Consider the following 14,957-nt stretch of genomic DNA (forward strand, 5'->3'; position numbering starts at 1 on the left):
AACTCAACACCTATGCTAATGCAAAAAGTGGAATTAATGCTACACCATCAGAAAAAGAGTGTGGGTGAGAGCCACGGTTAATTTCCTCTGCACTGGCTGGTGGCCCACTTCCGATGTGTCAATGTGATTTTAGGCGTTACACTCAATCTAAGACCTTTTGGTGCGACACAGAGCCTCCTTTCTGTTTTGATGACTAGCAATAGTGTAACCACAAAGGGGGTGCTTCATCTGTTCAGCGTTGTCTTTATGTCTGAGTTGAGTTCAGTGCCTCCAGCATGATGCAGGACGGGTTTATTTTTCTGGTGATTATTTGGATCTCATCCCCTTTTGCCTCAGGAAACAGTAAGTAACTGATGACATTATTGATATTACATTTAGGATACAGTCTTGTGAAGTGAGTGTTGTTTGATAATACATTATTCTTATTTTCTCTGTTTAAAGCTACTGTATGTGTAAAATGAAAACTTTTTTGTGTTGGCAGCCACAAATCTTCAATTCTCGCTGGGATGTCAAGCTGTGATACCTTGTGAAAATTACAGGAGTAATTCAAACTCTTTAAAATGGATTTATAAGAAAGATGAAGATCGCAAAGAAATCCAGTTATATCTTCAAGACAGAAACGGAATAGAACGCCATCAGCCGCTCTTTCGCCCCAGAGGGAAGGTTCTGCCCGATGGTTCCTTGGTTATTGATCCTTTCACAGAGGATGATCAAGGCCTTTACTGGTGTAAACACTGTTTTCAAGGTAGCTGTCAGAAAAAACAGCCCTCATCATTCATCAGCGTGAAGAAAGGTCAGATCTATTGTGATAGTCATGATTTGTTATTTTAACGTACCCAACTACTTTGTGTATGCAGTTCTGTACGTTTGCCTGTCACCAATTAAAAAAATATATCTTTTTTTTTTTCAGAAATTCTCAGAGAAATTCTTAAGACAGTCCACATTATTGCAGGCAGCACTTTCACTTATTCATGTCCGAGTAAACTGACTAACTTAAAATGGACATTTGAAGCAAGTAGCATGACTGCGCTCAGGAACTCGCTACGAAAACCAGAATCAAACTTTGTGACTTCCGACAAGTTTCTACGCATTGTAAATGTCACAAGAGCAGATGCTGGGAAATATTCCTGCTGGAAAAGTGGATGTGATGGTCACATTCAGAAGCTACTCACCATCAACTTGTGTGTAATTACAGGTGAGAAAATAACACGTAAAATGTTTTACACCAAAATTTAACAGTACAACTTACAATATATTTTTTCCATATTACAGTAGACGACAGTGAGGATTCATCTGTTTCTTGTGCTGTTACGTGTGACACGGAATTCAGTAACATCACACGTAACAGCACATTAAATGCGGAAATAGGCACAAGGACAATATCAGTTTTTGTAGATCCACATGGGTCTTTAAATTGCACTGCAAAGCAGATGTTTAAAGGACACAGTGCAGTCAACAGCACTCATGGACCGTCAGATACATTACACAGCACAACAGGTGAGCATTTTGCTGTATCTCTCTTAGAGGAGTTTGTGGCCTTAATTAAAAGAATATTAATTCTTGTGTGTTTGGTTTTGCAGGTGTACCTACAGAGCCTGAATATCAGTTTCCAGTTATTTACGGGACATCAGTAGCCCTTGTGTGTCTTATTTTAATAGCACTTTTGGTAATTTGGTACTTACGGCCAAGACTGCAGGCAGGTAAGATATAAAGCTCTTCATCTTGTTGAGTTTCCTGTTCTTTGTTTGTTCAGTGGTCTGCTGCCTGGAAACAGAAACATATTTCACATTGGGCTACGCACGTGGGCCCCCTCCTAATTCTGTATCTTTCTCCTCAAAGCATTTCCTGTTCATGTTTGTTGCTGTGGCTTGAATGGCAGGGTAAGTTTACTTGATGATGATGATGATGATGATGATGATGATGAACCTAGTCTTATATGTGTTGTTTTTGTTTAGGTAATGGAATTTCTTACTTCTTACTGCAGGTCGAAGAGGAGACGCCAGTGTTTTACTCATCCATTGTCATCAGGAGACCTGCTAAGACAACAAACATTGATACGACTTACTTTGACAGTAGTTGTGTGTATAGTGAAATAAAAATATAGACAAAAGTTACCAAAGGAAGTGAGGGGAAATTCTCAAGCATAATGTTGGCCTTTTTTTTAATTATAAAGTTTCCTAACTGGGTGAAATGATCTAAGCGGCAAGTGTGATAAAAGCTGATTGAGCTCCCTTCACAATAAAAAGTAATTTATTAAACACATGAACATTCTTTCCACAATTTCCTGTTTCAAGACAAAATATTTATAGGCTTTTGTTCCGAAGAATTTTAATGAGAAACTTAAGTTTGCCACAAATAATGCTTTATGGATATTTTTTTTTTTACTTGTGTCTTTAGACACTGTAATCACCGACTGTATATACACGATACAAAGAGTGGGTTACTTTTACTTTTGACATTGTAAGCACATTTCGATAATAGCTACTTCTGCACTTTTAGGACAAATTGTGTATGCATCACTGTTGGAATGTTAATAAAGAACTTTTAAGGTATTGATACTTTTCCTTAAGTAAATAATCTGAGTAGTTGTTCCACCTTTGCTTACATGTTAATTCAATGTTCCAATGATATGACTGTACACTGAAAGTGGGCCTTAAACACAATCGAACAATGAGGACTTTTATTTTTAATTCTGGAGGAAATTTTAGTGGTTGTACTTTTAGCTTACTACCTGAGGTGAAATCTATATGCAGGGGTTTTATTTAAGTATTTTAAAGCAGCAGTAATTCGCCTTTTCCATCACTTTTGTCTGGTTGCAGACCTTTGAATCTGCCCATTCTTCTGAGTTCGAGTCAGGCAAACTATAAAGAATGGAATAGAATATAAAGCCTTTACTGTCCCTGTACAATGACATTAAGGAGTGCTACTTCTAGTCAGTAAGTGTTCTGATGACCCAGGGAAAGAAACTGTACTTTGAGCCTCTTTGTCCGGCTTCTGATGCACCTGAAGCGCCTCACAGAGCAGGTGGTGTCCAGGGTGAGAATGGTCTCTGTTCGAGTCGAATAAAACAGAGTCTAACAAGTTGACAATTGTCTGATATCAGACAACTAACACTCGCTCTGTCGGAAAATAACGACAGGAAAATATGTGTACACCAGTAGGTGGCTGTAATGCGCCATAAAGTTGGACGACAACCACAACCGCTATGAGAAACACCAGACTGAGAAAAGTATGCGCCTCGTTCACCGGTGCTGTGGTCATTCATTCTCTGATAACAAACCGAAGAGTTGAGCTATTTTTGTTTAAGCCGGCTCTGCTTTCAAATATAGACATCTTTCACCCCATTCAGTAACTTGACTGACTTTGAAAGCACGGTAATAATTTAGGTAACACAGCTTACGGAGTGGCTAACTGATTAGCTTAGGGAGCTGCTAGCTAGCTAGCTAGCTGGTTAGCTACCAGCCGTTTGTTCACTGAACGAGCACGGTGAGGCCTAACGTTACCGCATCCTCGGTATTTATTGTGGAGGCTCTACCGAAGACCAACGTTTATTTCCCAGCAAGAGCACAGCTGCATTTTGTAATTTCTCAGGTAACGTTAACGAAACAAGCTACTTTGGAGACTGAGTTAGCTCTTAGCTAGGTGAATTAGCTACCTAGCTTGCTATAGTTAGCTAACTTTGGCTAACATTGCGTGTTAAAAGTTGAGACGGTCAAATGAAAACGCTGCCGTTTTAACGTTAACTATGAATATTTCCTCCTTACAGACAAAAACAACTCGGTGTCTGAGAAAAGATGGAAGCTCCTCCTGTTACCGTGATGCCTGTCACCGGGGGCACAATCAATATGATGGAGTACCTGCTGCAAGGTAAGCTAACGGTAGAGACCTCCACAGCTGGGGACACTAAATGTAACATCTCCAAATATTACCCTACTACTGATGGGTGTTATGCAGTACTCGCATGGTGTAATGAGATGTGATAAATTCTTACTTTAGCATGTGGATATGTCTGAAGGTGGTGCATATAGACAGTAAATCACAGTTTTTTATTTTTAAGGTAACTACATGTATCACTGTAATGCTCAAAACAGGAAAGAGTCAAAACACAGTGTTCCTCTTATCACTCAGAATAGCTATGAAGTACACAGATGGATGAGAAATTAAAGATAAGGGTTTGGACACTATCTATTAGATTATTATGATTGGTTTAGCCTGTGCTTCTGTGAGCTTATATTTACAAGAGGGTAGCGTTAAGGTGTGAGCCATCTGTTAAGTTTACTGTTGTCGTTAAATATATAATGAAATATTGCAAAAGAGAATGGCAAAAATGTGTTTTGTATATATTTTTGTGCATGGATAAATCTATGGTTATGGGACAGGCATTTGTGTATTATATGTTTGAGCTATTTCCCATATATATTTACCATTAACTTGAAACAAATGTTCGGTGTCAGAGTGGTTTTGAACATGCAGCAACCTTCTTTGTATCCTTGAGTAATAGAGGGAATTTTGACTGGTTGTTTCTGTGTGATAATCAATCAGTTATTTATTTGTCACATGGAATTATAGAAGGTACAACTCCAGTGAGAAGTGATCCCCTCAGTTTCTTACGCTTCTGCACTGTTATATAGACTGTGTCATAGCCAGCATGATATATTGACAGCAGATCTTTACCCTAAACAGACAAAATTGAAGAACATCTGCTGTGTTTGTGACAAAGGCCCATTTCCTTCCTGTTTCCTTAATGATATCCAACTGTCTTAATGTTGGAGGCTTTATGTTTCTTATGTAAATGTACTGTATATTGAGATTGCAGTTTTAAATACAATATATTGTGCGGTCCACATCATCACACCACATTGTTTTTATGTTGTTAATGTATTCATGCATCTGTTTCTCTACCCTTTATCAATGCAGGCAGTGTGTTAGACCAGGCCCTGGAAAGCCTCTTGCATCGCCTTCGAGGTCTCTGTGACAACATGGAACCTGAGACCTTCACAGATCACGAACTGGTTTATCTTCTGAAAGGCCAACAAGGGAACCCTTTCATTCTGCGTGCCCGGCGCTCCCTGTCCCATCCCACATCACCATGGCACCTACGCTACCTAGGCCAACCTGAAGTTGGTGACAAGAGCCGCCATGCTCTGGTGCGCAACTGTGTTGACGTAGCCGCCTCTCAAAGCCTGCCGGAGTTCCTCAACGAGATGGGCTTCCGCATGGACCATGAGTTTGTGGCCAACGGGCACATATTCCGCAAAGGGGCTATGAAAATTGTGGTCAGCAAGCTGTCACGCATCCTGGTACCAGGTAACACAGAGAACACAGAGCGACTATCACTTTCATACCTGGTGGAGCTGAGTGTGTTGGCTCCCGCCGGGCAGGACACTGTGTCAGAGGATATGCGCAGCTTTGCTGAGCAACTTAAACCCCTGGTTCACCTGGAGAAGATTGACCCCAGCAAACAGAGACACTAAATGTGAACATTTTAAGGGTCAAGTCATCTGTGACCACTATGGACCAATAAGACTTAATTTTTTTTATTTTATTTTTTTACATTGTTTACATTCAAACTAAAATTAAATACAGTCCAACTTTGACTTAACATTTACGCTCTTGGTAAATTTGTTATGTGAGTGGGAAAATGACTCTACGATTCCTAAGTGGTATATCGTAGGCAACTAGACTTGCTTGAGTTTCGTGAAGATGTTTCACCTCTCGTGAACTGAAGCAAGTCCCCCTTAAAGCTAAGCAATTTCGGTTTCCTATAATAAGCACTTAGGATTAACATGAACTGGATGACTAAGAACCTTCACCAGCATGACTCTACAGTTACTACAGAATATTACAGCATATCATCAGTTTCCACCAAAGAATTTTCATAGTTTTGAGTTTTGACATGTTAAGCTTATCACTCTTTCACTACATAATACAGTTTGCAGATTTTGGGCTCGTTGCAGACAGGCCGCTATCCCAGCACCTGCTAATGTGTGCTCACATTTTGTCTCCAATAACATAAGATCCAGACGTTTAGCAGAATTATCCTCAGAGGTCTCCTCTTTCCAAAAAAAATGGACAAGGTGATTTAAATTGGTAAAAACACTGAATAAAGCCGTTTCATGTTAAAAAACAGTGTTTTTCTGACACTGTTTGGCTCTTTGTGGATTAGCTGCTTATTACGGTTGCCGTTGAGAAAGCGCTAGAACACGAATGGCCCTATTTTGAGAAAGTATTTGGTTTGTCCGTTCTGGGCTACTGCAACATGGTGGACTCTGTGGATGAGGACCCGCTTGCTATGTAGTTATAAAGGCTCATTCTGAGAGGACAAAAAAGTGACTGTAATTATTTTCAGATTATTATACACTAAAGAAAACTTGCTTATTATATTCCATTTCTGCCAATATATCCCCCTAAATTCTACACACTGGACCTTTAAACTGATTTTTAGTTAATTTATATTTTTATATTTGTGATATTAATAATAACTTTATTTGTAGAGCACCTTTTGAGCTGAAAGCACAAAGTACTTTCCAGTGTGCAGATAATACAAAACAAAAGGGATACTAATAAAATATAAACATTTACATACGCCTACACTAACATATACACTTAAACACATACATACCTGTAAGCATGCATACATAAATACACGGCTGTAAATACATACACTCCCGTACACACAATAAGTCTGTCAACTGTCAGAAAAGGCCAATCTGTCAAAGTTTTCAGATGAGATTTAAAGACATGAACAGAGTCAGCTGATCTGATGCTCAGAGGGAGGCTGTTCCAAAGCCGGGGAGCAAGAACTGAAACGGCTTGATCACACTTTGTCTTTAACCTGGATTAGAAGACTCAGACTAGCAGACCTGTGAACCATAGCGACTCTTCCCAGAGTATGGTGCATGTTGCATAAAGACCTAACGTAAAATTTTAAAAATGTGATCTTATTTGTGTTCTTTATTTAAAGCTATTGCTTTTTATATCTTACGTTGATTCTATAGCTTCTCATGAACACATTCATTTTTCACCACTAGGGGTCTCTCTTGCTCTTCATGTAACTGCCTGTCCTGCCAGCTGAGCTACCTCCGATCATCTACAGGAGCTGTGGTTGCCATGGAAATAATTAGCTGTGAGATCTGCACATCTTTTCCCCCCACTCTAATTAGCTTTCTCAATTGCTTAATGATACATAGACCTGTGAAAGCTTTTCTTTCTTCCCCTCAACAAAAGCATTGATTTTCCCTCTCTTCCCCTCTCATTTCTACTGTTAACCCATTAGTGCCTCTTTCATGGGAACTTGAGCTGGGACTATTACACATGAAAGCACTACAGCTGCCTCAGGTTCTTCTCTCCTCGTGCTGAATTCCAAAATGGCTCGTACACTCGTGTGTCAACATTATGGCCGATGTGCTGCAGAGACTGAAGTAACTAATGCACATCCTGTCAGTTATGATAATAATGTGGACAATAAGACATGAGTGCTTCTAATAATACCCCCAACAGGAAGATGCATTTGCAGGGGCTGCGATGTAAAGTGGTCGCGTGCGTGTCTGAAGGGAGAGCTGGAGGGCAGATGGCTGTCTGTACATGTTGACCTACCTGTATATCACAGCTGATGAGGACAAGCTCGCTGAGGTGGAAAGGTGAGATGACATTGCCTCCATATACATTTGATGCTCCTTGAAAACCATTTTTCATTTTGAGATGTTACCAAGGGATTTCGAAGGCAGAGCCGATCTGCGCTCAAATTGAATTTTAAAGTTTGGTACTTTGTACACAAAGTTGCCCGTCAATGAGAGACGCGTTATCTGATGGAGACAGTTTTATGTTCCAACAACCACAAGTAGACTACTGGCCCTTAGGACTAAAGCATGATGTTTCAGCTCTGAGTGAATTATGTATTAAAGAGGCAGATGCCTCCTTGCCCAAGGCTTTATATGTCCAGCATGGATACACTACAGTCTGCTGGCTTTCTTCCACTTAAACTTGTGTTTAGCACAGTGCTCTTTGGTGATGAGCTGGACTCCCACTGCACCTCCACTCCACATTGCTTGGAGAACAGAGGCAGAGCTAGGCTAATCAGTGTCTTGGCATCAGGCCTTCTCGGCTATTGTGGATGTAGCCAACCACTGACTTGCACAAGTGAGGGATTTAAGTCGTTGCTGGAGGCAATATGATATTCTGCATGGTTTATTTCAAGAAACTAAGAGGAGCGCAATACCATCTCCCAACACACACATGCAAAAATTCTGAGAACTGTATGAAAATGGTTTCATAAGGGGTTAAGGTTACAGTTTGTGATTGATCATCAAACTGATTGCTTTTCATTGTGGGATTGTTATTCTCAGTTATGATAAATCCGTGAGTTTAGGGTCATATGGGCAATGCTATTTACAGAATTCTTGAAAGCTTAACTGCTGTAGCAGAGCTGCAAGTATTTTATTTTTTACAAATCAAATTTAAAATGATTTAAATCAGAGAAAAGCAGCAAATTCTCCCATTTGATAAGCTGCAATCAGCTACTTTATATATAGATATTCAGATTTATATAGGGATAATATACTTAAATTATTAAAATCATTAATTCATAGATTCATTGTGGAAAAAGGCAACACAGTACAATAGTATTGCCCTAGTTTGTTCTGTGTATCACACACACCTGCACCGTTATTTAGCTACTGTCCACTCACCTCCACTCTCTTGAAGCATCTTTGACATCACCGATTTATTAAAATACAATTACGCTTGCCGCTCTTTTGGGTACGAGAGCAGAGCACACTGATTTTCCTCATCGGGCCATTTGGTTGTTCTGGGTCTTTGGTTGTTAAATATAATTAATTGGCTAAGGCAGATAGTGTTAGTCAATCATATTTTGTTAAACCTTTTGAAATGGGGAGAGATGCCATTACCTGCACATGCCTTTACTTTCCATTCCACACAACACAGTCTTAATTAAAACTCTTGGCACCAATTGTCTTTGCTGCCTCTGAACATAATGTTCATAGTTGGCAGCGGCGCACATGCCAAGATGCCACAGAAAGCTGGCTCTTGCTTGGGGCAGGAAGTCTTTAAGTCATCCTACTTTGGGCCAGTGCCATGAAGGGGTGAAATCCAGCTTCGTCTACTCAGGAACGCTCCCAATACTTGGATTTGAGCCCTCTCCTTCATGTGTCATTGGGAGCCCATATGCTTGTTAGAGAGTGTGGGTTGTGTGCTGAGAGGGGAGGAGAACCAGGGGAAGTGTTTTCCCAAACAGGCATCGATCTCCCAAGGGTGTTCTTGTGGCTTCTCCAGCTTCCTCTCGTCCTAATCCCACTGGGCAGAATGGGTTGCAGGGATAAATTGCACAACATCATGAGGGTTGCGAGGGACGTCTGGAGTGGCAGGGGCCAAGGCAACGAGGATGGGCCTTGCGGAAATGGGTGGGAAAAAAACGTGTCCCTTTCCTCATGTGAATGAGATTCCAGAGCACTTTTTCAGGGTGCAAATTGACAGGCACAAAGCTCTGCTTGTTGTTGATGTGGTGCTCTGCCTTGCTTGTGGCTGGCTGAGGTGATTACTGTTGTGCAGAACATGCTGTTCCAGGATCAGCCACTCAGAGCCTGAAGCCAGCCACGCTGCCTCTGGAATGTCTGGTATGGGGACAGCATAGCAGTCAGCCTGGAAGGGACCGAACATATATGTAGTTTTTAAAGTCGTGTTGCCCGGGCCTCCCTCCTCTCTGTCTGTCTGACTCCTCTCTGTGTCCTCTGAGTCTTGTTTTTCTGGAGATCCAGTCCTGCTGTGAGCCTCTCAATCTGCTTATTTGTCTTCGCAATTACATTTCTTTCACTGTATGTGTAATCAAGATCCATTGTGTGGTACTGTGTCACCAAAACTCTGGCACTCAGGAGAATTAATTGCAAACCAGTGTCACAAGTAGCACCTTAGATTTCCACTCCTGGCACAAATTTAACTGACCAAATGATGATTACAATATAATAAATAATTTCTCATGAATCAAATTTGTGAGTGCAATAAGGCCTGGGGACTTTTTTTACGCAAACTATTAGCAACATGGCATTTTAACCATCTGATCCCACTGATGCTCAGCGTTAAGTCATTTCCATGACACACTATGACACATCCTCCCGCTTTAAAAGTGTGCTATTTTTGACACACATTTCTCAACATCAGTCACGCCTGAGCGCATACAGTGTGGCCGCGTTGAGCAACTTTTAAATACAGCTTCCTTCCAATGCGCACTTGGCACGAAGAGGGCGGGCCCCCTCAGACAGTTTCAGGCACCTTGCTGCACAGGTGCTTGTTTTGATGGCGCTTGTGACCTGCGAATGTGTCACTCTAAAATATATGGGGGTTTATTTCAACTATGAGTAGAGTCCCCTCCTCATTTTGCTGTTGAATGTTTTGACAGCAGTCCATTCATACTAACATGCCCCCATAGGTCATAGTGATTATGCATGGGTGGCTAAAATGCTCGCATGGAGCAGCCTAACTTCCAAATATTATCAGAAATTGTAGTGTGCAGAGTGAGCATGTAGGACTGCCTGTGAAAGTCCATGAATAAGTAATACTGTCCCCACAGCAACCATCAACATAACAGGTGTGAATGTGCATAAAAATGCGAAGCAGACTGTTGCTGTTGAATAGCTTGTGAGCTCAGCAAATCTTTTGTATAAAGGGTGAAAGGTGAGGGGCAGTGTGGGGCTGAAATAAAAAATAAAATGACATTTATGTGTGAAATAAACAGCCAATGGTGTTCGAGCACCTTTGACTGTGCGCCCGCCCTGCTGTCAGATTTTGGGAGGGGGTGGTGTTGGGACGGAGGGGCGGAATCCCCTTCATCCACCCCATCCAGCACACACACGCACACATACACATACACACACGGCTCTGACCACTGCTGCCAGAGCAGCGTGTCTTTGGCGTCGAGGTGCAAGTGTTTTTCTGCCTCCTCACTTTGGTTGGAGTGCGGAGCGGAGATGATCTTTCAATCTGGCCTTTGAAAAGCCCCGTTTCACCTCACTCCTCCCCGGATTAAAATCTAGGGTTACCTAATCCCTTTTAATCTGGACTAAATCTGTCTAATCGGCATAGAAAATTACACTGGCTGAGGTATAGCTCGCAAATAATCAGCAGAGGTGAAACCTTTTGCGCGCCGTGAGTTCAGCCTGGAGGGCATTTGGACGCTGCGCACGTTGCACGGGACAATTTGTTACGCACAAAGGCAGATCAGACACTGTATTTTTTAAAAGACAAACCTTGTCGAGATTATGAGGGAATTTCCCCTTGTGTAATTTCCACATTGTCCTGTTTTATCACCGCTGGACGTGGTGGCTGGCACACAAAGCGCCGGTTGACGCGCCGCCATAAAGATTATTATGCAGAGTTTTGATTAAGAATTTGGGGTTTGCTCCCTCCGTTCATATCAGGGATGGTGGAGACTAGAGAGAGAGGGCGGGAAACAGAGAGGAGGGAGAAGAGAGAGAGAGAGAGAGAGAGAGAGTTCGGGATTTCGCTGTAATCATGTTAGGAGAGTATTGATTTCGTGAGCGCACTCCAATTGGCAGCATCTCCACTACAGCGCCGGCGCGTCATCCTCGGTTCACATCGACGGAACGAGTTGTAAGCAAATGAGAACATGTGTGGGATCTGAGAGAGTGAGAAAAGGCAAGGGGGGATAGAGGGGAGCAAGAGGAGGTGTGATAAAAGACTATTTTATCAGCCTGACAAGTGGATACGAAATTTTGATCGCTGGACTATTTTTTTTTCTTCTTTATGTTTTCCAGACTGGGGAATTTATCGATTCGTCACATGCGCACGCCTCTTCATTATAATTGCAGACAGTTGGGTGCTGTTCAGGCTGAATGGACTTGAATGTGCCGCTGCCAGCTTAATCCGTGCAGACTGGAAGATTTAATAATTCACAGTAATCACGCATTATCGCCTCAGTGGATGCTCTCAACACAGCTCTGGTGATTTTTTTTCCTCCCCTTCTTTCCCCCCATTCTTCCTGTTGTCTTCTGGAGGATTTATCGACGACTGCTTTGCAAATATGCTCCTTATCTGAAATATCATCTGTTGCTGCAACTGGATTGAAAAGCCCCCATGACTGGCTCTGACACGCGTTTGAGCTTCACCGCTCTGAGGTGATGTGGACTGTTGAATAAGAAGCGTTTTTTAATCACGGCTTGATATTTTCACTCCAGGTAAAATGGACGAAAAATTATTATTACTTTTATTACTTCTCTTGTCTCTACACGCGAGGCTGTGATTCTGCTTGTGTTCATCATGATCCTTTTACTCCGCTGAATTGCTTCTTATTGATTCGGACTGTGAGCTTAATAGCAGTATTACAAGGCGAATTTCAACGTGAAGTGAGACTGAAGACAGTTGGATACGCGGATCGTGGAGGTATTTCCCTCCCCTTGCTCTCCCGTTTGATTTATTCCATTTCTCCCAACTGAAGGGTAAATGTTGATGATGGAGGACGACGAATTAGACGCTCATCAGGTTGATTCGGATTTCGAGCCGCAGAGCCGGCCTCGCTCGTGCACCTGGCCGCTGCCATGCCCGGAGGATTTCCCCGGTGGACACGAGGTCAGCGGGGGTCTTCCACTGGCTAACATCAAGGTGGAACCGGAGGACGTCCCGGCTTGCATAGCGGGGCTCGTGGGCGGAACGCCGGGAGAGCTGAAGCATCCAGCCGGCGCCCCGGCACCCACAGGCGCGACGCACCCATGCCTGGCTGGCGCGGCGCTCGATGTGACCGGACCGCTGCGCAAAGCCAAATCCTCGCGGCGGAACGCGTGGGGGAACCAGTCCTACGCGGATCTCATTACCCGCGCCATCGAGAGCACCCCAGAAAAGAGACTCACGCTGTCACAGATATACGACTGGATGGTCCGTTATGTGCCCTATTTCAAGGATAAGGGCGACAGTAATAGCTCAGCTGGCTGGAAGGTAAGGAGTGAAACACACGACGGGGGGTTTGACGTGTTAATCACAGAGTGTCTAGAGATAGTATCATTCCTATTCACTAAGCCATTATGATTTTTTCACCCCTCGTGCCATACACATGTCACCGTGGGATTCCGTGTCGGTTACGCATGAATGGTGCCATGCGTTATCTTGTCTTAGTTCATTACTGCCGTCAGTCAGTCTAATAGATCATTGATGGCAGGATGTAATAGACTGGAGTGTAGTCACTTGCTGTGTGTGTGTAACCGGGCTTCGCTCATGATGGGCAACAGCGTCCGTAGTAGTGCATGAAATCCCTTCACCAGGAGCAGGACCACAATGGTTAATGATTTATCTCCAGATCTGCTGCGAATAAATGAGGCAGTTAAAGAGAATAAACTCCTCAAATGCATTTTCATGCAGCACACATTTATCAGTTTAAAAAGCACACCAACAGAGGGACACTTCCCAGCTGACAGATCCCAGGGTCAGCTGTCCACAATGTAAATATTCAGACGGGTGCTCACAAATGACCACAGTCCACCACCACCACTGCCCGTCTGGCTGAGAGCCTGGAGTAACCTCCTGGACCTCTGCCCATGTTATCAGCCTCTGCTCCCAGCCTCATCATGCTGCTATTCATTATGGCCATCTGAGGACAGGGAGAAGGGGCAGGGGAGATCAGCAGAGCTTGTCCTCATGGTGCACCTTTGCTGAGATGAAACCTTGAGACTGGATGTTAAGTTTGCTTCTGAAAATACTGTGGCAATGTGTGAGAAGTTAGAGGCAGGTAACTCCTTGCGGATGCGTCGTCTCTCATCAGAATCTTGCTCAAGGTTGGTTTTTATTGAGGCAAGACCACTGAACAGGACCTCACATTGGCTCGCCCCACCTGTTTCCTTACATAAACCCAAGATTGAATAGACCGTTAATGCTGATTGTTAAATTTATCCCATTAAATACTTAGAGGAAGAATTCTTCAGTTGGCAGGCACATGATTTTGACCCGCCCAAAACTATCTAGGCGTGTCATTTATATCATCAAATATAATCAAAGACCAAAATAGTGGCACATGTCCAATGACATGCATTCACATTTTTGCCTTTCTGAGAAACCAGTCTGTTGTCAAAACTTGTTGTGTTGCATAACGCAGACTCTGTCACCTCTTGGAGTTCAGCCGTAATCACAAGCACCTGACTTGACACCTTAAGCCTGTCCCATTAAAGTGAACTCTGCTAAGGTGTGTCTCCAGGTAGACTTCACAGTTGCACCAAGAGCCTTCAACCACAGGGCCTCTTTATCTTTAGTGCCAAAGTCCTAGTCTGCTATTTATGAAACTGCAAATTAGGAGGGGGTTGACAGTGGCAGTCTGAGGTCCCGGGCTATTTCAGGCCACCGGCGAGACATGGGGCCCACTCCAGGTAATGACGGGGCATTAGGTAAGTCGTTTAAAGCAGGCAGCCATAATGTCAGTAACAGGGCTGACCTGGTTTCAGTCAGAGGCAGAGTAGTAATGTAAACATACACTTAGGAGTCACATGTACAAACAGGAGCCAGCATATGGAAATTTTCACTCAGCAGCTTTTGTGTATGTACAGTACAAGCCTAATTTCTGATGCAACCGTCTACCTTGGTTATTGCAATAACTGTGTTCAACTTTTAAGTGAACTTGGCTCGTCAAATGAGAATCCCATTTAAATTTGCAGGCTTTTGAATACAAAATGAAGCACTGAGGAATATTTTTTGTTGTTGTTGGGAATGTGACAGAAATTTACATGCAAATTATTTCATTAAGATAGTTACGGAATAAAAAAAAGGGTGTGGACACATAAAACGTTTTCTGTTTCACGAGAGCTTAACAGCAAAGACCAAGCTTGACAAGGTTAATATGAAGTCACATGTTCAGTTTCAACCCCTGAACCCAGCAGCCAAAAAACACGCTATCTCCCCTCTTCACTTGCGCACAGCACAGGTGCACTCTCATACATGTAATTTTACAA

General features: G+C 42.8%; 3 protein-coding genes and 1 long non-coding RNA gene across 5 annotated transcripts in view; 3 read left to right on the forward strand and 1 right to left on the reverse strand.

Annotated features, from left to right (window-relative positions):
- The first annotated feature begins 1,020 nt into the window (after positions 1 to 1,020).
- On the forward strand, positions 1,021 to 2,405 carry LOC126391979 (uncharacterized). The gene is made up of 5 exons (XM_050047049.1): positions 1,021 to 1,195; positions 1,273 to 1,497; positions 1,581 to 1,700; positions 1,840 to 1,880; positions 1,985 to 2,405. Exons 1-5 carry the CDS (start codon positions 1,021 to 1,023, stop codon positions 2,102 to 2,104), a joined length of 681 nt encoding a protein of 226 aa, XP_049903006.1. The 3' UTR covers positions 2,105 to 2,405.
- Positions 1,496 to 3,063, reverse strand: LOC126391982 (uncharacterized). Its single transcript, XR_007570138.1, has 3 exons — positions 2,973 to 3,063; positions 1,973 to 2,033; positions 1,496 to 1,764 (listed from the first exon to the last, which is right to left on the reverse strand). It is a non-coding gene; the product is annotated as an uncharacterized LOC126391982 (long non-coding RNA).
- A 100-nt stretch (positions 3,064 to 3,163) lies between these two features.
- On the forward strand, positions 3,164 to 6,887 carry med18 (mediator of RNA polymerase II transcription, subunit 18 homolog (yeast)). 2 transcript variants are annotated; one of them, XM_050047051.1, is made up of 3 exons: positions 3,164 to 3,229; positions 3,767 to 3,867; positions 4,918 to 6,887. In XM_050047051.1, the coding sequence occupies exons 2-3, from the start codon at positions 3,795 to 3,797 to the stop codon at positions 5,472 to 5,474; spliced, it is 630 nt and encodes a 209-aa protein (XP_049903008.1). In that variant the 5' UTR covers positions 3,164 to 3,229; positions 3,767 to 3,794; the 3' UTR covers positions 5,475 to 6,887. The 2 variants fall into 2 exon arrangements, with proteins under 2 accessions (XP_049903008.1, XP_049903007.1); XM_050047050.1 differs by having other exon boundaries at positions 3,216 to 3,591; positions 4,918 to 6,883.
- Positions 6,888 to 11,545: 4,658 nt separating this feature from the next.
- The window catches only part of LOC126392515 (forkhead box protein O3-like), a 38,193-nt gene continuing 34,781 nt past the window's right edge, over positions 11,546 to 14,957 (forward strand). Inside the window, exon 1 of the mRNA XM_050047942.1 lies at positions 11,546 to 12,960. Coding sequence (XP_049903899.1) covers positions 12,472 to 12,960 — 489 coding nt within the window. The 5' untranslated portion in view covers positions 11,546 to 12,471. The remainder of the gene's footprint in view (positions 12,961 to 14,957) is intronic.

This window comes from Epinephelus moara, chromosome 6, assembly GCF_006386435.1.
Source record: "Epinephelus moara isolate mb chromosome 6, YSFRI_EMoa_1.0, whole genome shotgun sequence".
Taxonomy (NCBI): Eukaryota; Metazoa; Chordata; class Actinopteri; order Perciformes; family Serranidae; genus Epinephelus; species Epinephelus moara.

What these genes read in the sequence shown, in the direction of transcription:
- LOC126391979 (XM_050047049.1), top strand. Translation starts at nt 1,021, where the DNA reads ATGACTGCGCTCAGGAACTCGCTACGAAAACCAGAATCAAACTTTGTG. An exon ending in CAACTTGTGTGTAATTACAG is followed by an intron (nt 1,196 to 1,272) that starts GTGAGAAAATAA and finishes TCCATATTACAG; the next exon opens with TAGACGACAGTGAGGATTCA. An exon ending in GCTGTGGCTTGAATGGCAGG is followed by an intron (nt 1,881 to 1,984) that starts GTAAGTTTACTT and finishes TTCTTACTGCAG; the next exon opens with GTCGAAGAGGAGACGCCAGT.
- med18 (XM_050047051.1), top strand. Translation starts at nt 3,795, where the DNA reads ATGGAAGCTCCTCCTGTTACCGTGATGCCTGTCACCGGGGGCACAATC. An exon ending in GATGGAGTACCTGCTGCAAG is followed by an intron (nt 3,868 to 4,917) that starts GTAAGCTAACGG and finishes TTATCAATGCAG; the next exon opens with GCAGTGTGTTAGACCAGGCC.